This window comes from Aquila chrysaetos, chromosome 7, assembly GCF_900496995.4.
Source record: "Aquila chrysaetos chrysaetos chromosome 7, bAquChr1.4, whole genome shotgun sequence".
Taxonomy (NCBI): Eukaryota; Metazoa; Chordata; class Aves; order Accipitriformes; family Accipitridae; genus Aquila; species Aquila chrysaetos.
This window is the reverse complement of record NC_044010.1, coordinates 15,621,665-15,641,948: the sequence shown is the minus strand read 5'-3', so window position 1 is coordinate 15,641,948 and position 20,284 is coordinate 15,621,665. Positions and strand designations below refer to the sequence as shown.

The window sequence follows — 20,284 nt, the reverse complement described above, 5'->3', positions numbered from 1 at the left end:
GGATTCTGTGGTGCTTTTCACATGATCCCTGAGAAAGTGTGGTCACTGAAAAGTATACAAAGCAATGGATGGTCAGAATTTGGATATGGTGAAGATACAATAACGAGAGCATTGTGATACCCTCCAGTTCAAATTTGGAGAACTCTATGGAGTAGATTTGGTACATTAAAGCACCTGAATGTGTAAAATTGTGGCTATTGAGGCCTTTGTGGGAAGGCTTAATTTACCTGATGGACTCTTCAGGAGCAGAGGGAGTAATTGAGATGCCATAGGTGAAGCAGGTGATTCCCTTATCAATTTGTATTAAAACACTTTTTTTTTTTTTTGTGCTAGCTGCTTAGAAATGATGTAATTTCAATTGAATTTGTTAACTTCTATTTCTGTAGTGTTGGATGAGTATTGATGTTTTAATATTCTGAAAATTGAATTAATGTAAGTCTAAACTACTTTTTGTTAATTCATGCAGGTGAATACAATTTGCTGGAATGATACAGGAGAATATATTTTATCTGGTTCAGATGATACTAATCTGGTAATTAGTAATCCCTACAGCAGAAAGGTAGGTTTGTTTCTGGATACTTAGTAATTTTCAAATAAGATTTAAGTTGTTATTTTTCAAGATATTAAGATATTTTTCATATTAATTATTATCTGACAAAGACAATATCAGGCACTTTATAGTCTTTATAAATGGGAATACTTCACAGTGTTTTAAAACCTTGGTATCCTAATCCCTTGTGACATAGGTATTATCCTATTTTACGGTAGGTGGTCTGGCACAAAAGGAACATGGTCTCACAACAGATTAGTGTCAGAATTAGCAATAGGATTCAGTAATTCTTTTGAAATCTTATAGTCAGATAAATTGTTTTCTGTTTCATTTCAGTTTTAAAATATTGTATTAGCTTTTACTGTTTGTAATATACTGAGTTGTCTTTCTGTGTAATGTTGTTGAAGTGTCAATCTTCATTATAATACTTAGTTACCATTTGAAATTGCATTCCTTCTGTGTGCATATATGTGGATGGAGAAGAATTTGTACTGAAATAGGGGAAGCAGGTTTGTGAAGGGGAAGGTGCTGTAAAGGTCTCTGCTTTTCCACTTCTGCACTCACAGGGGTTACGGTGCAGTCGAGTGGCTTCCAGTAATGTCAGCTAGCATCCATCATGTAGTAGCAGTGTTCCACACTTCGCTCTTTAAGGAGCTGATGATAGTTTTATAGAACAGATGCTCTGAACTGTGTCCTTCAGTGCCAGGGATCCCATGCAGCAATGTTCAAGTGAAGTCCTCTCTCCCACGCTTTCTCAGGTTGAGAACTAAACCCTGAAGAGGTGCTGAAAAATTAAATGTGGTGGGGAAAACAAAATGTGTAGTTGGTATGGTGGAAGAGAGTTTGAGTAGAAGGTTATGGAGGCAGTAATATTTTGCCTTCCTGAAGAGCTGTGGTGGGAAAATAATAGTGATCTGGAGTGTTGCCTGTGCCTACAGGTAAGGCCCTTTTCCTCACTTCTCTAAATAAGCCATAGCTACCAAACTTCATCTCGTCCTTTCAACTATTAGTGTCAGTCTGTCAAAGTTCAGATCGGTGTCATTAGACCTGGGTTTCTCTTGGACTGGGAGTTCAGCTGAAGGAGAAGAGGTATCTAAGACAGCTATGAAGTAGATGAAGGACATATTCCAAAGTGAGTGTTGTCGGAGAGACTTGCAAAATAAAAATGTTTCTTGCAAGTAAAGGGTGTTCAATATTACTTATTGTGCAGAGTTTATTTTAATATATCACTTTTGGATAGTTGCTATATCATTACCTTGTTTTAATATAATAATTATATAATATTTTAACATTTTTTTTAGATGCAGCAATTTTAACTTTATGCTTTCATGGGATGATTTTGGTTTTTTCCCTGTTGTGTACTACTGTCACACTTAAGCCAAATCAGAAATACAGGAGATGTTTTGTTTTCTTATTTTTAAGTCAGCTGAGTTGTTTTTTTTTTTTTATATAACAGCAGAGCAGATAGCTTTTATTATTATTATTTTTCCCCAATATACACAAATGCAATTATAAAACAGCAGGTACTAGCAAGAAGACTTAATAATCAGTGTTGTTCCTGAAATGTACTAGAGATGTGATTTTTAATGACTGTTACAATTGTGTTAGCTTATTTTCTCCAGCTGGAGTAACAGAATCAATACAGGGAAAGGTAGCAAATTGGTATTGATACCAGAACTCTGCTGTAATTCTGTCATCTTGGCAGATACCCTTATCACCATATTTTTTTGTTATGAGCTAGCTAGAATAGCAAAAGTAGACTTCAGCCATCAATATAGTCTTCTGTGTTAGTAAAATATCTAATTTAATAAGGAAGCATTTAATCTTGTTTAACTCTTATTTACGTGAGTCTTATGTAAGTCACTCCAGTTTGTTATGTACAGCCCGATGCAAATGTTAATTGTTACTATGTAATATGTCTCAGGAGAAATTTTTCTAAATATGTTTCTCCAGTTTGAATAGGTTATATGTTTATAGTGTTTGTGCATCTGAGGAGAAAGGTGTTACTGTGATTTCTAATAGTAATTGCAAGTCTAAATCAAAAGGATGAGCACTTTATTATACTTTGGGATGGCTGAGAAGAATTCTTCTTGTGGATGTTTTCTTCATATTTTATTTGTTTTAAGCATCCCATTGCTGGGAGCGGGGAGAGTTTGACTGGAGCTAAAGCTCTACCCACTACAAGTATGGTACAAAAAGATGGGAATTTATGTATTTACATCAGATTGAACATACAGTTTTCAAAGCCTTTAAATGGAGCCTGAGATGTCTCTCAGCTAATACCAGTGTGAAGACAGGATTCTTATGAGTAGTTACACTCAGGATTTTTGAATTGTTAGCCTAGTTTGCCTTCTGGGAGAGGAAAGGTTCAGCTCACATGAGAAAGTGCTGGGGAGGCTTTGGAGGGTGCTTAGTGGGGCTGAAGGTTAACAGCTTTTCCAGAATCAGGATTGCTACTTTTTGCTTTAGGATGGGGTTCTGTTAGGTTTGCTTTCCTTTACTTCTAAAGGGGGTTTGACCTCTTCAGAGGAAGTACTATTGTAAAGGCTGGATTGTAAATGATTCTATCATGAATGGGAACCCTAAATTAACTACATCGTGAAAAGCTTAGTAACCCACCGATATTTGACTTGCATTTGTTTCAAAAAGTAAGTCAGAGTGGAAGTAAACCCACTTTTTTTAACTGGTTTTAGTTTTTAATGTAACTTTAAAAATGCTGGTTTGTTCATTATGGTGACTTTTTATTGTAAAGAGTGTCCATTTGGATATGGAACTTAAAGATTTCAGGTTTAAAGAAGGCAACAGAGTAGCTGCCAGAAATTCTACTTTTTTGGAGGAAAGTACTTATTGTTAGGGATGGAGCTTGTATGCAATCTTCTGGGATTGCTACATGAATTAGTAATCCCGTCCCAAAGATTTAATCTGTGCTTTTAAGAGATGCAATTTGAATTCTTTAATTTGTTGCCTCTTCAATTGATTTTCTGTGTAACGTATTACTTAAGCAGTTGCAAAAGTTATGAGGATGTCTGAATTACTACAGCTAGTCAAGTACTTTGAAGAACATCTGAAATACTTTGTTCCCCCTCTCTCCCTTTTCCTTAGTCAGTAAGTATTTGTAGCCTGTTACATGTTGGTAGTAAAATGCTCCAATGGAGTAAGGTGGTGGTATTTTTTTACTCTGTGTAGCTAACGATAAGCTTTTGGGGCTTGGTTGTGTAAGTTATGTTTTCTCATCTTTTTTGCTGCCTAGGCACCAACAACTTTTTATGCCTCTTTCTCCCCTCTCTAAGGCAGTATGATAACCAGAGTAGAAAAGCATGTACAGTGCAAGCCAAGAAGGGCATGGAAAATCTGCGTATAATAAATGCTGTAATACTTTAATACTTTTTATGGCAAAACTGTGCAACGTAGTCAGGAAATTGAGGGGCTGGCAAGACGAGGTTAGCTCTGCCTGTGAGAAAACTCTTTCCTTTACTGACTATGTGCAGCTGTATATATTTCTGAATGCTATTTCAGTTTACAGTGGAGGAGAGAAGAAAGGAGGGAAAGAAAAATCTCAGTTTTTCTAAGTTTGAGAGCAATCATCAAATGTAGATCTCCACATCTAAATTGAGATCTGCAGATGGGGAAGACTGAAGCAGAGAATTAGAATAAGTTATCTATTGACTGCATGAAAAGCAAGCACATTAGGATGGGGCTTGTGAGAAAAAAGGGGAAAAGTAAGAAGCACATGTATTTTGGTGAGAGAAGGACCCTGTGCAGTAGAGCAAAGAGAAAAAAAGTCTGCCTGCTTATATTCAGCAAGAAAGAGGAAGTGGTGGAGAACTGGCAAGATGGTAGAGAAGACCCTAGTTGTTTAGATATTTTTTATTTTTTTTTTATTATGGAGATCAAAAAGGATTTCTTGTCAGGACAAAAATACTTCTTTCATGGTAGCAATAATGTAAAATCAGAGGTGGGATTGACAGATGACATCTTTAACTGTCATCTGAACTAGGGTACCTTATGGAGTTCTTGTTCTGAGTTGCTCTTTTGATGCCAAGTCCCTAAGTTCTTTTGGATGTCTGGGATTTGAATGTTTTCAGTAAAATGCAAAGATCTGAACAAATCTAAATGAAGAGGCAGATTTATTGAAATTAAATGAATGGATTATATCTCCTGATTTCGATAATTTATTTTTTTTTAAATACTAAGCCTTGTGTATCTTTCATAATATGCAGATACACTGTTAAACTTTTTCTGTGTGAATTGTTTAAAAGGTGTGAAATAGCACTTATGAAATATTAGGCATGAGCTATCACTGACAGAGAAACTTCATTTGCATAATGTTTTCTTTGATTAAGTTGGAAATTTGGAAGTAATTTTCATACTGTAAACAACTTAGTAAGTATCTTTTTCCTATCAGTAGTGGTGAAAATGCAGTTTGGTTTAAATGCTGCACATGGGAGAAAAGGTAATAATAGAATGCTCACTAGCGCGCAGCAAAGCATATAGAGGGTTTTTTCAGTTTTGATAGACTAATAAGTAGTATGTTAGGAAATATAGAGTCATCACGAAGTGTTTAAAACCAGCTGTGATGGTGAAGTAAATTATGTGCTTCTCTGTTGTACTGTAGATGAATGACATTCATTGAGACTAAGTCAAGTCTTAGCTTATTGCCCTGTAATCATGTTCTTAAATGTTTGTTTATTTTTGACTGGTTTTAAAGCATCCTTTCTTATAAACTTCAATTCTCCTTTCTAAAGTGGGTTTATTTTAAGAGTAGCATCAATTTTTAAAGTCTATAAAGTTGGCTTGGATTACAGTGCCTTGTTCTTCTTGACCCACGATATTCCAGATCTTCTAAATCTCTTCTTTCTGACATGCTGGCTGGCTGCGCTATCACCCTTGACTAATGTTTTACTTTGATAAACCAGATGTGATGTGGAACTAGCATTTTAAAAACAAAAGGTGGCAGTTGCATTCCACTCCCTTCATTTTGCAGAATACTTTGTGCAAGTGCATAAGTGACTGTCTCTTGTGGACCTACTTTGGTCTTAGAAGAAATGTGGTTTAAAGACAACTTATCTGTTCTGTTGTATTAAACTGTAGGTTACTAGCAGCCTGTACATAACCTATGTTTTATAGTACCAGAGTGTGTGTTATTTTCCTATTCTTTATTAACCTGATACAGCCTTCCTTCTTTCTTCCTTAGGTTTTAACAACCATTCGCTCAGGACACAGGGCCAATATTTTTAGTGCAAAATTCTTACCATGCACCAATGACAAACAGATTGTATCTTGTTCCGGAGATGGAGTCATTTTTTACACTAATGTTGAACAAGATGCGGAGACCAACAGACAATGCCAGTATACATGCCACTATGGAACTACCTATGAGGTACCTCACAAAAGTATATGATAATTTTAAGATAGGTGGAATACATATTTTCTTGTATTGTTGCCCAAGTTTTTAACCAGGCTGCTGAAAGCTTTATTTCAGTGAGAATTAAAGAACCTTCTTTCTAGCTTTCTTGAGTTTGGTGGGTTTTTTTTTCTTAGAGTAGGCTTTAATAGAGAAATATGTTGTCTCAATTAAATGGAGGACTTTCCAAAAGGTAGTGTTATTAAGACCACTTTCTTTGCAAATATAATAGCTGAATACACCTTCACTGAGGGAATCCTCTGCAGAGCAAAACTGATTTAAATTGTGCCGTGAATTTCTTTCTGAAGTAGGTTGGGGGCAGGGGCTATGTTTTGCATTTTTATTTTTACCTCCCCCCTCCGGACTGCCCCCCCCCCCCCCCCCCCAACTTTTCAGCAGTTTAATGCCTTTTACACAATTTAAATCCTTTTGAGAAATGCTTATTTCAGCATGTGTGAATAACTTAATCTGAAAAATCTATTTACAGTTTTAGGTAACTTCTCTTTTTTGTATTCTAGTTAACTCTTTATGTATAAATTTAGAGCCAATGTTTGCAATCCTTCCTTGGAAGTTTTGTTCATATAAATAGGCAAGTGAAGAAGCAAAGTGTTACTTAAGTTAGGAAGATAATCAGATTTATTGATCTATCTATTTATTTTAATGACAACAAAATCTGATGCTTGTAAAACTTACTGTGCTTAAAATAGCAGTATTTTTTCTATTTCCTTCTTAGGAACAAGTGTTCCAGGTCTTTTGATTATTTTTTTGCTTGATTGTTTTTTTTTAACAGTACCACAGTATACACACAGGGGAAAAAATCCCAAATCCATTGCTTTTTAACTATTTAGCTCAGGTTTCATAGCAAGTTTTTAAATCTCTTTGTAGGTTAAGTGAACAAAGTATTTTAAAATCTCTGTTAAAAAAATTGGGGAGTGTGAAAAAAGAAAATGGCTGAAGTACTGCCAGAATTAATTTTTTATCATGTAGTAAAAGTATCTTTATGGTTATAATTACACATGTTCCATTAAAGGTTTTTTTGAAAACACTTCCTGTCTGCAGGGTAACTTTGTAGGTCAGTCGAGTGAACCTCATGGTATTCACTCTTTTCCTGGGATTTGTGGTTTTGGTTTGGTTTGGTTTTGCCTGGGTTTAACACAAGACTGTATTTTCAGTTTTGCAAAAGGTGATTCTGGATCCCAGGCTTGCATCATCTGCTTTCATTTTTGAGATTTGTTTTGATTGAGAAACTACTGTTTCCTTTGAATAGCATCAGTCCTTATGGCCCCAATCAGAAGCTTGAACTGCCTCAGTTCTCACTGAAGTTTACTATATATAGTATGTTAGTCTGTGGATTCTGCAAATTGATTGGATGGTCTCTGTATCTCAAGTGAAACTTGCCTTTTTATAACAACATCTGGAGACTGAGATGGGTAGCTAGCTGTGAGTATTATAAAACATTTCTGAGCTTGAGAATAGGAGAATGGTTATGGATAGATACTGTGCTGAGGAGACGTGAAGGTAGTGGTAGAAATATCATTAGAGCAGTGGGTTTGGGTGCATAAAGTTTGGGGCCATGGACTAGGCTGCTCAGAGTACTGCAAATGAAAGAGTTGGTGGCAGCATAAAAGTTATCATGAGAAGTCACTGTGGCGGTCTTAAGCTTTGATCTGCCTGAGCTTGGGTTGACCAACAGTGTGGTTGATTACATGAAGTGACTGACACCAGGTGGTGCTGCAAAACAATGATCAAACTGGGAAAACTCAAAGAAAGCAGTTACCAGTTGTGCTTGTGGGTCAGGAGTAGTAATGGAGGCTAGAACATAACACATCTAACCTGTAATATGAGATGCCAGTTGTCTCTTTGCAAGTTGTTGTTTGCCTTCAGTAATGATGGTGTGCACATTGCAAGTTACTAAACCAGATGAGAAATATAAATTTGATAGGTACAACAAATTAAGCTTGTCAAAACAGATAATAAAGAGAGCACAACAGTCTAGCAAATCCGAGATGCAAGTTTTATTGTTATCCATATAGAATGACTATAACTGAACAGTAACTGGTTGTACAGAATATAGTAGATTGCTTCAAAATCATTAGTTGAAGAGAGTATGGACATTTGACTGCTGTATTGCACAGTCAAAATAGTGGTATTGCAGATGATTTTTATTCAGCAAATAATGTTAACAAGGGAGGTATTTTTTTATAAAGACTAAATTCTGTTACTGTGTCTTAAACCTGATATTTGAACATTAAATGCATGCAGTAGTATTATTATGTGGCATAGACTTTTTTTAAGTCTTGGCATATGAAAGTATAATAGAGTAAATAGCAGGGTTTTTTAAGCAAATGGCTGAGATACAGCTTCAGCTTCTGAAATAATGCAACTTCTGTCACTGAGAGGTTTCTGGAGTGGGAAAATAATTTCAAAATATCATGACGCTACTGCCCAGCTGTATGTAACCACATCATCGTATTAAATATAGAACTTTGACTCATTGGATTCTCTGAATAACAAAAGCTAACATCATCTGCCCCTGAGGTACTAATTCTAAATTTGAATGTGGCTTGAATTTATACTGCGCTTTAAACTTGGAGTTTGTGATGGTTCAAGACGTTACAAAAACATCCATTGAAACAGAGGAATGTGGAAATTTGTGTAGATTGTTACGAACTGTGAGATTATTGGGCAATTGTTTTTAATTCTGGGGGTGAATAGAGTAAGTAGAGAGGGAGAGAGAAGTTCTTGAAACAAGTTTCTGGAGAACTTGTTGTTTATATAAGGCCATTACATGTTTATTTTTACTCAGCCAAATGCTTTTCTCTATTGCCGTTCATGTTAATTGCATTTCAGAAAGAGAATGTACTTTTATGGACAACTCTTACCTTCATATTTTCAATACACTAAAGTGAGCATATAGCTATATATTTTTAAAGTTAAATAGAAAAGGATTTTTTTAATTAGTAAAAAAGGATTTTATATATATATATATATATAAAATGTGTACTTGTTGAACTTAAATATAGTAAAAATGCCTCTTAATTATTGGAGTCTGCACTTCTCAATTTCTCTGTTTTAGTGCTTATAAAGTTACTTAGTATGTTTTTAAACACCATGCATAAAAATTGCCAGATGCAAGTGGAGGTATGTACTGCACTATTACACGTATGTTGTGAAATAGCATCAGTGTGAACAAAAATAAAATACAGCTACTAGAAATAAGAGCTTGCTGTGTTATACCATGTTCAGCAACATTCTTGGAACAAAGTAAATGTTTTCAATGCAAGCTCTGCATCAAAGTACAGCAAAAATGCTCGAAGGATTTAGTGTATTGAAGAACAATTGCTGGCTTTTATAACCACACTAATAACATTAATTTGAATGAATGTGTAGTGAAAAACACTCTTTTCAATATATTACGCTAACATATTGAAGAATAGTGGTCATAGCTCAGAAGTTTATTGTTCCGTTGTTATTAAAACCTTGGCTTTGTTCTGTCTGTTAAACTTCTTGTTTGTCAGCAGTAAGATTTGGCACAGCATGCATTGTCTCAGTTAACATACTGAGCATTACAAGAAGAAATGCTGAATTCTGCGGAGATTACATTTGCAATCCCTGTTTAGGTACAGAGATTTACAGATATCCATAGGTTACTTTTACTAAGAGTTGGGCGGGGTGGAGAATAAATCGTCACATAAAAGTGTTAAAGAATCACTCATTTGCTCTGTGTTGAATTAGTGTATTATCCTATTATTGATTTTTGTAGCTTTATAAATTTCTATGAAGTTACTGATAGTAGCAGTAGTGTAGGAAAAGAAAAATTCTGCTAGTTTCTACAACATTCTCTGTTTTGCATTTAAGGGATAGTGTGTAGGAACACGATGTTTCATGTGCGTTCATTGACCTGTGGAATTAAACTTTAACATTATGGTTGCTTTCCTTTTTATTTTGTCTTAAGAAGGCCTTCTTGAGTGAAGCCATATATGTGAGACTCCATCTGAGTCTTCCCTAGTGTGAGAAGGGCTGAGGTCAGGAAAATGGTGCAATACAGTGCTCTCCTTAAAAAAAAAAAAAAAAAAAAAAAACAAAAAAAACCCCAACAAACAAAAAAAACCAAAACCAAAAAACCCCACCAAAACCAAAAACCACTAACAAAAAAAAACACCAACCAAAAAAACCACCAACCAAAAAAAAACCACCAAAAAACCAACCCAAAAAAAAAAAAACCCCATGCTGTGAAGGGGGTAGGTTAGTAACAGCCTTTAATGCATAGTTGCTTCAGGGGGCTACTTTTAATGTAAAGGAATGGCCCAAGGGGAATAAAAGCCATCTAGCATTTTCATGTAATTCAGACTTCTGAGGGTTTTGTTTGTTATTGTCTTCTATTACTGGATAGAAAAAAAACCTAAGCTGCTGTTAAATTATTGCAGCAAATTGATTACTTATCTGCAAACTGATTGCAGTAAATGTATGTTGCTTATTAAAAGGTAATAGAAATAACTGTAAGCTTTGACCTATAAATATTTAATCTTATGTGACATTCCACAGTTTATTTTAACTTCAGTAATTCAAACCTTTTCTTGAAAAGGAAGAAGCATCAGCAGTTTTTCAGTTTTCTTCTATTTCAATAGAAAGCTTGACTTGAGTAGTAATTACCTCAGTCTTTACTGCTGCTCAAAATGTTGATGCTTTCATTTTCAAAGTAATGGTATTTCTGGAAGTATTAATACTGGGTTTTTGTTTGTTTGTTTGTTTGTTTTTCTTGAGCAGATTATGACAGTACCAAATGATCCCTATACTTTCCTCTCTTGTGGTGAAGATGGCACTGTAAGATGGTTTGATACTCGAATCAAAACAAGTTGCACAAAGGAAGATTGTAAAGATGTAAGAGTGAAATCTTTTAATAAAGATGACCTAAATGTAGAGCTGTACATCATACAAACATAGGATATGAATTCTGGTAAGGCTTTTAGAAATAATGGATTTCAGGGTCGTTGGTGGAGATGACAACATGTTTCCCAAGAAACAAAAAAAGTTTGGGGAGTCTTTTTTCTTTTTTCTTTTCTTTTTTTTTTTTTTTTTTTTAAATTTATTTCATTTTAATAATTCCTTTGGCACCTTCTAGTTTATGAACTTTGGTGTGAGGCTTCAGATTTGGTAGAAAAGATTCTATGTTTACATTAGTTACTATAGCGTGCAGAGTTGGAGGCAAAAAATGAGTCTGGAAAATAATCTGCAGCCCTGTGTTCTTGAGCATCCTTTGTTCCTCCGTAAGAAAAGATTTGGTAATGAATTATACTAGATCAAATTAGTCACTGGTAGTATTCCCTAGAAGGTAAGGTATTGGTGGTGTCCACTGTGTTTGCATCTCAGAAACAGTCTTAATATTGAATTGGCGAAAAACTGACACGAAAGTATGGATCACTGCTCTTGATTCATTTTATTCTGCTTTGTGCATATTTACTAGTTCTAGGGGTTTCTTTCTTTCTTTTTCTCTATCCAATTATCTGCCCGTAGATGTAATCTATTCTATTCCTTTGAATTAATTTAGACTGTTTCTGCGTATTTGGTGCTCTTCTGACTCAACAGTGTCAATGTTTCCATAGCAAAATCCAAGGTGCAAGCTAGTTTATAAATCTGTATTTGTTATGCTTACCTGTTCTTAAATGTTTGTCCTGTGGTTTGTTTTGGTTTGTTTGTTTTCTTTTCTAGTTGATCTTGCGCTATATTTCTTTCTCTGATAGTTTTCCTTCTCTGCAGTGGCTTTTCTGTTTGACATATTTACAATCTATCTTCACAGGGCCAGACCTAGTTTTCTCAAAACCTCCTTGACTAATGGACCTGTGTCCTGAAGTAAAAAATAGAATTATACTTCAAATGTTCAGAGCTATTATTTGAATGCTGTATTTTTGTTTGTTCCAGGATATTTTAATAAACTGTCGGCGTGCTGCCACTTCTGTTGCTATCTGTCCACCAATCCCATACTATCTGGCTGTGGGTTGTTCTGATAGCTCAGTAAGAATATATGATCGGCGAATGCTTGGTACAAGAGCAACAGGTAGGAACCATACCTTACAGTAAGCTCTTCTAACCATTTGCAGTTCCAATTTCAAGTTATTTTTTTCAAAATAGATGATGAATGACTGAAGTGTAATACTGAATGAAGTGTAGCTTTCTTCTCTGAGAACTATGCTTTGTAATAATAAAGTCATTTCACTCTAATATTTGCTAATACAGAAATCTTCAAGTAAGTAAACTTAATCTCTTCATCCATCTTAGAATATGTTGTATACTGAATGCAGAAAAAGAAATTTTTTAATATCTCTTCTTTTGTCTTGAAACATGTGATTCCAAGACCCAAAAAGCTAGTGATTGCAGCCTGCAGTGGTCTACCTGAATTTTAATTAAATTCTTATCTTCTTGTACTCTGCCATGCTGGAATGTGTTGCTTTTTATGGGAAGGGATCTTACAAACTCTAGAATGTCATGCGATACGCTTACCTTTGCAGTAGCTGTTGCGATATCTAACATAATTTCACTGAAAAGCTACAGCTCCTTCAGGTGAAAGCTGGCATGCTTCAGATGCTTACTTAAGAATTTTATAAAAAAAAATCTCGGATGACAACCAAAAGTGTGTTACGTAGTTGTAACGTATCTCTTTCTTATAATGTATGACCAGCGTATGTTTGGACACATACGAATTAATATACAGCTGTGCATACACATTCATGCAAGTAATCAGTGCCACAAAATCTGTAATTTCTTGCAGCATTTTCCTGTTGGTGATTGTGATGGAGGAGAAAGGAAACAGTAGAGATCACTCAAACATAAAAATACCCCACTCATCATGCTAATGTTCTTATAACATCTCTCCCTTTCATCACAGTGGTCAGCAAAATTCTGTGAGAACTGCCAGAGGAACAGATTATGGGGGGTTGATTAAAAGGTACTATGTACCTGCACTTGTCTTGTAACAATATAGGAATAAGATGAATTCAGGTATGCAGGCCTATAAAGTAAAGGAGAGAAAAGACAAAATCTTGAAGACTAATTTTTCTGGATATATTGATATAGAGTTCTGTTGTTTGTTTGGGAGGGGGTGGGGAGGGTGTTTTTTTGGGTTTTGTGGTTTTTTTTTAAGGGGTGAGGTATTCTATAACTAGTGAGCAAACTATTGATTTTCATTTAAAACTTTCTGTTTCAGTCCTTATGTAATGTGAGATAATAAACTCTGAACTTGGCTGTGGTCAAGGACAGACTGTTGCACATATTAAGCCACAACAGATATGCCATGTGGGAAACACTTACATGGCAAACTATGAGGTTTTGGAACAGTCTGTTTTTCTTAGTGTTAGATTTTCTTATAAGTAACTTTTATCACAAATTTGTAATTCTAGAATTTAAGATTCTTCTAGCGTGTGGAGTGGAAGTGAGTTGTCAGGGAAGCATGCAATGTATTGTATAGTTCTGCAGTTTCAAAGTGGCAGTACTATTATGTCTCCAAGAAGAACAACTAGTATTTTTTTTAAAACATTTTGTGTAGAAAACAGGAGATGTATGTCCTAAATTTCAAAGTTTCATATGATGAATTCCTTAGGAATTCATATGATGAATTCCTAGTTTGTGTGTAGATACAGAGTTGCATTATTATTGTGTAAATGTTCTTAGGTTTCAAAATTTGCATTTGTACTACATTTTACAGATAGTATCCACACACCTTTGTGTGATGGGTATGTGATATATGAATATATATGTGTGTTTTCATCTTTTTTAAAAAAATGTACATAGCCTTTGTAAAGAAATATAAAATACTAGTAAGATCTGATATGTCACTATTCAGATCCAATTTAATGCAGAAGCTACAGGATACTTAGCTTTTCTCTGATCATCTTTTGTTAGATGTTAAATAAGGAGTATATTGAAGCTTTTGAAAATTTGCAATGGTAAATGTATCATTTCTTTCTCCCTGCCCCCATAGGGAATTATGCTGGTAGAGGCACTGTTGGAATGGTGGCACGGTTTGTTCCTCCTCATCTCAATAACAAATCCTGCAGAGTAACGTCTCTATGTTATAGTGAAGATGGTCAAGAGATCCTTGTTAGCTACTCTTCAGATTACATATACTTGTTTGATCCCAAGGATGACACAGCACGAGAACTTAAAGTTCCTTCTGCTGAAGAGAGACGGGAAGAGGCAAGTGATTAAGATGACCTGTTTTCATGTTTTTTGTTTTTTGGTTGTTTTTTTTTTTTTCTTATGGCACACTTATATCAGTTGTATTTCTGTTTAATTTAAATTAATGTTGCTGTTCATAGATTGAGATGTTGATAAGTAGATTGTGTTACAAAATTTGCATATTTACAATATATTTATTTATATATTTACAATATTTTGTCACTCTGGTTTTCTTGTCTGGTCTCCCTCTCCTAAAGATGAGAAAGCATGAACCTTGGGTTATAAGACCGGCAAGGGTGGCAGGTCATTCTTGTAATTGAAGTGTGTTCTGTGTTATTTTCCATGCCACCAAAAGCATATTCCTTGAAATCAAGTATAAATACTCTTTGTTAAAAGTTATCATTTAATGACAGAGATGAGGGGGTACAACATGTTTAGATTGAGGAGGTGAGCCGCTACTACTGAGCAGTATTAAAAGTTTCAGCAGTGTAACCAAAACACAAGCAGTTGTTTATTATCAGCTCAGCTACAATGACGTTGACCATTCCAAACGAAATTTTCTGATCAATATAAAACAAATCTCTTTAACTACAGTGAAGTTATGTCTCTCCCTCTACCCCTGCACTCCCCCAACCAGCCGTTCCTTTTTTTCCTGGCATGCTCACCATTTCACAAGTTCCTCTGTATCCCAAGGTCATTACCTTTAGTTTGAGACAGGGGCCTCAAGGGACTTTACAATGAGTTGTTAGCATACTGCTGTCTTCACTGGAAGGATGGGTGTGATGATAACAATGGAGATTTCTTCCTCCTCTGTGCTGGCAGAAACATGATGTTGATGTTTTCTTCCCTCTTTTTCTTAAGAGTCTGCTTGAAGGCTATATGTTTTGAAACACGTACATGATGTGTTTTCTTTATCAGTTTGCCAATATAGCGTGGTTGTTCTTTGTCCTTGTTATTACCCCTGAAACAGTGTTGCTTGGGTCCAACCTTTGTAGTACAGTTAACAGCCAACGGTGAGTGAGAAGGTGTCTCTGGTATCCTCCTGGGTCCACACATGCTGTTGGCCCATACCAGTACTACTTCATGCTGCATCAGTATCCTATGGTCATAGGTAGTTCTTTCTTGCACAGCTTAACTGGTTGGCATTCCTGCATATATCAAAACTGTTAACAAGAGGTTGTATGCCACGCGTCTATGCAAATCTAAGCAAAACTAAAGCCAATTAGGTGATAATCACCTGGTCACTAGACAATTGCTGTTGCAGCTAAATGAGCTAAAAAAGCTCCAAGCAACTCCAAGCTCCAAGTCCAGACAAAGCCTGACAAGTGTGAGGCTTGTGTTGTTAGCTTCACATTAAGCCTGTGGCCTCTTACTAGCAATGATCATGCTGTATTTACTGGGCCACAGGCTGCTATTACTAGTACAAACATTATTGATCAGAAGAGTGTGTAGATCCGTAGGAATTCGTAGGGCTGAGGAACAACGTCCAGCTGAGTTACGCTGTTACCTCACTAAGGCAGGAGAAAGCAAAGAGGAACCCAGAAAATCTGTGATGAATGGATGGTTCTGCACTTTTCCCTTTCTTCTGTCTAATGTTAATCTGATGTGAAGTAATTTGGTGGAGAGTTGACTGCCCAGTTACTATAGAGAGAGAAGATTGTGACCACCTGTTAATAACAGATCCTATGTATCCTTTTCTTTTGTAGGCATAGAATATGTCCTATAATCTTTTCTTGCTGGATGATTTTACTTAAATGCTATTTTTATTTCAGCCTGGCTATAAATTGTATGGAGTAGAAGGAAGGTAAAGCTTTCTTCCTGAATCTGCTGGCTCCTGAAAGTTAACACTTTAATATGCTTTCACTGCAGGGGTTTTGTATTTAATTTAAAATTGTCAGCACAACTATTTACTTTTTAAGCCAGAAATATCTAGCCAATAGATTTAATTTCAAGCTCTGAACTGCCTTTCTGCATGTTCAAAGCACTAGTTGTTTCTTTTCAAGTTGCTGAAAGTAACACTACCTATATAGTACTTGTTTTATACTTCCTGCTGCAAAAAACCTTGTGTTATAAAAAAATTTAAAAACCCCACAGTTTAAAAAATAAACTAAAGTTTATTTTCATAAAATTTTTTGTTTTGTTAATGTCTGGTTGTTTTTTCATTTTGCTTAATTGCAAATCCACATTTTATTAAACTGAAGCTGCTGTGTAGTTTTTAACATGAAGAGGTGAATATTTCTGCAGAATTCAGGCTGAATTCTGGAAAACCTGAATTATTATCGTTCAGTATGGAAAGCCTCAACACAATAAAGTTAGTATTGCATAAAATAAAAGCTGCATTAGTTCTGAGAGTCATTGATTTAGACTGTTGAACTTCTGCATAGCTAAAACTCTTGTATTCTATTGATACAGTGTTGTACTTATTCATAGTTGATCTGAACATATGGCTGACATTCAATTTTTTTGTGACAGATGCAATATTTCCATTTTATTAAGTTACATAAATTTGTGTTTATATTTAGACTTAGAATGCTGTACTGTCCAACTTAAATAGTTTTGTAACGCGGGGGGGTTTTGTGGTTTGGTTGGTTTTTTTCATTTCTAGTTACGGCAACCTCCTGTTAAACGTTTGCGGCTAAGAGGGGACTGGTCAGATACTGGACCAAGAGCAAGGCCTGAGAGTGAACGAGAAAGAGATGGTAAAGTGTTTGCAGCTGGGGCGGGGGGTGGTTGTCTTTGCTTGTGTGTTTTTGTTTTGGTTGGGTTTTAGTTGGGTTTTTTTGTTTCATTTTGGTTTGGGTTTTATTTTCCTATTTTTCTTAAGTATTCCTGAAATATCCAAGTGCTTCAGATTAAACTGTCCATGTTTTAAGAATCGGCCAGGTCTTAAGATGGTTTTCTTAGAATTTAAGACAGAACTGCTGTTCTACAGTGATTTTTAAAAATGTCTAAACTGAAAATATTCTTACCAGAAGAATTATGTTTCTTCAGTTAGGCTGATGTAAATCAAGGGGAGCTTACTTCATTGTCATTGGTCATGTAGTAACATAAATATTTATTTCCCTTTTTGTAGTCAAGCCTCATATGCAATCAAAGCTACAAATGAAATGCTCTGTAATGGTTACATGAGGGGACTGGAATTCAAAGCAGTAGGATTCTACTATTGTATCTTTCACTTTTTTTATAAAACATGTAGTAACTAAATTTTTATACTTAAATTTTCACATTTCTAATATATTACTCAATTACTTGAGGTTTCAGTAGGTAGAGCATTTCCAAAGCTATGCTTTAGTGTCAGAAAATGGGATGTGAAAGCAGGGAAGAGGATGCTTTGTCACTCATCTTACTCTTCATCTAATAATGTGTTTCTGTTTATATCTGACAGGATGTGGGGGTACAAGTATTTGTTCTACTTCCCTTAAATCTGTCTCCCTTTTTTGCCTACCATTTCCCTTTCCAGACTTTCTGTGTTGGTTTTCTCCTCTTCCTCATTCCACAAACTAGAATAGAAGTGTCTAGCTGTATCAGACTAATGGTCCGTGTAGAGTAGGATTCTGTATCCGACACAGGCAATAGGAGATGCTCTTTAGGGAGGGAACATGAGCCTGTCCTCTTACCTTAGTCTGTTGCCTTTGTTGTTCCCCCAGTGTTCAGAATTACCGGATTAGAAACTTTAGAGGGTACGTTCCCATCTGTTCTTTTAGAATCTGCATATGGTTCTATTGCCTATGAGTTTCTGTAATCCTTTTTTGAACCTGTTGGTAATATCTCCTATGGCAAAAAATTCCAGAAGTTCAGTGCCCACTGTGTAAAGGAAGACTTTCTTTCCTTTCTTTTAAATCGCTCCCTTAGTTTCATCATGTGCTGCCTTATTCTAATACCACAGGATTTGATTATTAACAGTTTTACATTCTGCTTATTTGGTGCTTTCATTCCACAGACCACATTTGTATATACCTCCTCATATTAGGGACACTTTTGCTATCATCTTTGTTGCAGGTCTTCCCAATTAAAGTTAGTTGCAGCTTTGCCTTTGCACAAAGTTACTTTTTATTTACATTGAAGATATTTAGCTGAAAAACAGTGTCATTCTAGCTGTCATTTCCCTTCCGATTAAATCTGCTGGGGAGAAGAATAAAGCCTGAGAAAAGGACTCTTCCAGTAGACTCCTCCAGTATAGACACTGGCTAGATTTTTATTTTCTCAAAACAAAGATTCAGGATCTGTACTGTGCATTATTTGATACAACTGTATAGTGACTGAGAGAGAATAGCTGTGTTGCATTAGTTAGGCATGTGGTGACCTGTGACTTATTTTTCTGTTAACTGTTCATTATTCTGTCTTCCTATCATTAACCACCTTTTGTCTGTTTTCTTCAGCTGTTGCATTCTACTTTTTGTGTTCTAAGCTTCTGAGGCCAGAGCTCCTCTGCCTGGGGTACAGGAGGGGAGAATGAGGGATCCCAGGGGAGGGTCCGAGACCTGTAGTGTGGAAATGAGGATAGACAAGGGCATTTGGGTCAGACTCTGGGGCACTGTTTCGGGCGGGTGGTGGGTTGGTGTGTTCCTCTTCCCTTATCCATTCCCAACAATGTCTTCTAAACTCAAGCAAGTAATGTAAAAGCAAGGTCTAGTGATGATATATTCAAGCTGTATCCTAGCAGTGAAGATTATATGCAGTCCTGAAAGATAATCAGTTGCTCCAGTCATTTGATTAGTCTTTTGGCTTTTCTAACATCTGTGCAGGTAGCAGCACTGATGTTTGAGAGGCATATTATCACTGCATGTTCTTCCCAAGTATACTCCAGAATCTTAGTGTTAGCTTTTGTATGCAGGGTAGTAAAATATTTTTCACGTATGTATTTTGATAAGTAATTGTACTTCACAAGGATTCTATTTCTTAAGCTCTTCAAGTACAAAACTTTTCCAAAAGTTGCTTAAACACAGCATACTTCCAAAGTGGCTAAGGGGCCAGCATAAGCTCTTACTTCAGTACGAGTGGAATGGTCTTCTATTGGAAGATGCCAATGTGTAAAAACAAACAAACAAAAAACCCCAAACCACACACCACCCCCCCAAAAAAAAACCCCAAGCCCCCCAAAACCAAAACTCAACAAACAAAACCAAAACCAAACCCCCAAAAATGAACCCCCCCAAAACGCCAACCAACCGACAAACCAAACTCCTCCCCCAAAAAACCACAACCACTTAACCTGCCCCCAAACAAACAAAACTCTCAAAACTAAACAAAAAGCCCCAAACGTTTCACAGAATACAAAAAAGTTAAAGATTCAAATATTCCATTTCAGCCCTTTACAAATTGAATTTTTTCTGTGTTCTTTCTTGAAACAAATTTTGTTTCGTATGTAATAAAACCAGAAATAAAATGAGAAGAAAATGTTTTGAGTTATGTTGAAAGAAAGTATGTCGAAGATTTTGCTGTAAGTCATGCAGAAGCCTTTTGGAAATGTTAAAAACATTATGTGCTAATTTTGTGCTAGTCTTGCTCTTTCATTGTTTAATGGTAAAATCGGTTATTTTATAATAAGCTGGAAAAACTTAATCTAGGCTTTCTTAACTTATTTAACTGGCATTTAAAACTGAATGACATAAATTTCACAATGTCATGTGTACAAAAGCTCTGCATAATTGTAAAACAGAGAAGGAGGAAGGACTGTTGGTTTTTATGTGGTGCCATGTTCAGCTGGCAATTCTTGCTAGACTGTAGTGCTGAAAAAAGGAGATGGTTCAGGGGATTGCTAGTTATATACCTTACGGGGCGGGGGGGTGGTTATGAAAGAAGAAATGGGGGCAAAAATTAATGCTTTTGTAAACTTGTAGATAAAACTTTCAGCTTTACTTGTTTTACAGGGGAGCAAAGTCCTAATGTCTCTCTAATGCAAAGGATGTCAGACATGCTGTCAAGATGGTTTGAAGAAGCTAGTGAAGTTGCACAAAGCAATCGAGGACGAGGAAGATCACGGTCCAGAGGTGATTTCCTTCTTTGCAAGAATAATAATTACAACAGAAATATGTTTATACTGGGGGTACAGTCCTTGAATATCAGCATTTTTGGGGTGTAAACTAAAAAATTTTTAGTGCACTCTGAAGAACTGAGCACACTTGTTTGCCATATGAATGGTAATGCAAAGGGATCTT

General features: G+C 35.8%; 1 protein-coding gene across 11 annotated transcripts in view; it reads left to right on the top strand.

The window, feature by feature from the left end:
* Nucleotides 1–20,284, top strand: part of DCAF6 (DDB1 and CUL4 associated factor 6) — a 113,081-nt gene that overhangs the window by 23,051 nt on the left and 69,746 nt on the right. For all 11 annotated transcript variants that reach the window (XM_041124793.1, XM_041124794.1, XM_030019876.2 and 8 more), the window contains exons 3-9: nucleotides 467–559; nucleotides 5,745–5,930; nucleotides 10,722–10,835; nucleotides 11,874–12,009; nucleotides 13,930–14,144; nucleotides 16,732–16,825; nucleotides 19,997–20,116. In XM_041124793.1, the coding sequence (XP_040980727.1) occupies nucleotides 467–559; nucleotides 5,745–5,930; nucleotides 10,722–10,835; nucleotides 11,874–12,009; nucleotides 13,930–14,144; nucleotides 16,732–16,825; nucleotides 19,997–20,116 (958 nt within the window). The remainder of the gene's footprint in view (nucleotides 1–466; nucleotides 560–5,744; nucleotides 5,931–10,721; nucleotides 10,836–11,873; nucleotides 12,010–13,929; nucleotides 14,145–16,731; nucleotides 16,826–19,996; nucleotides 20,117–20,284) is intronic.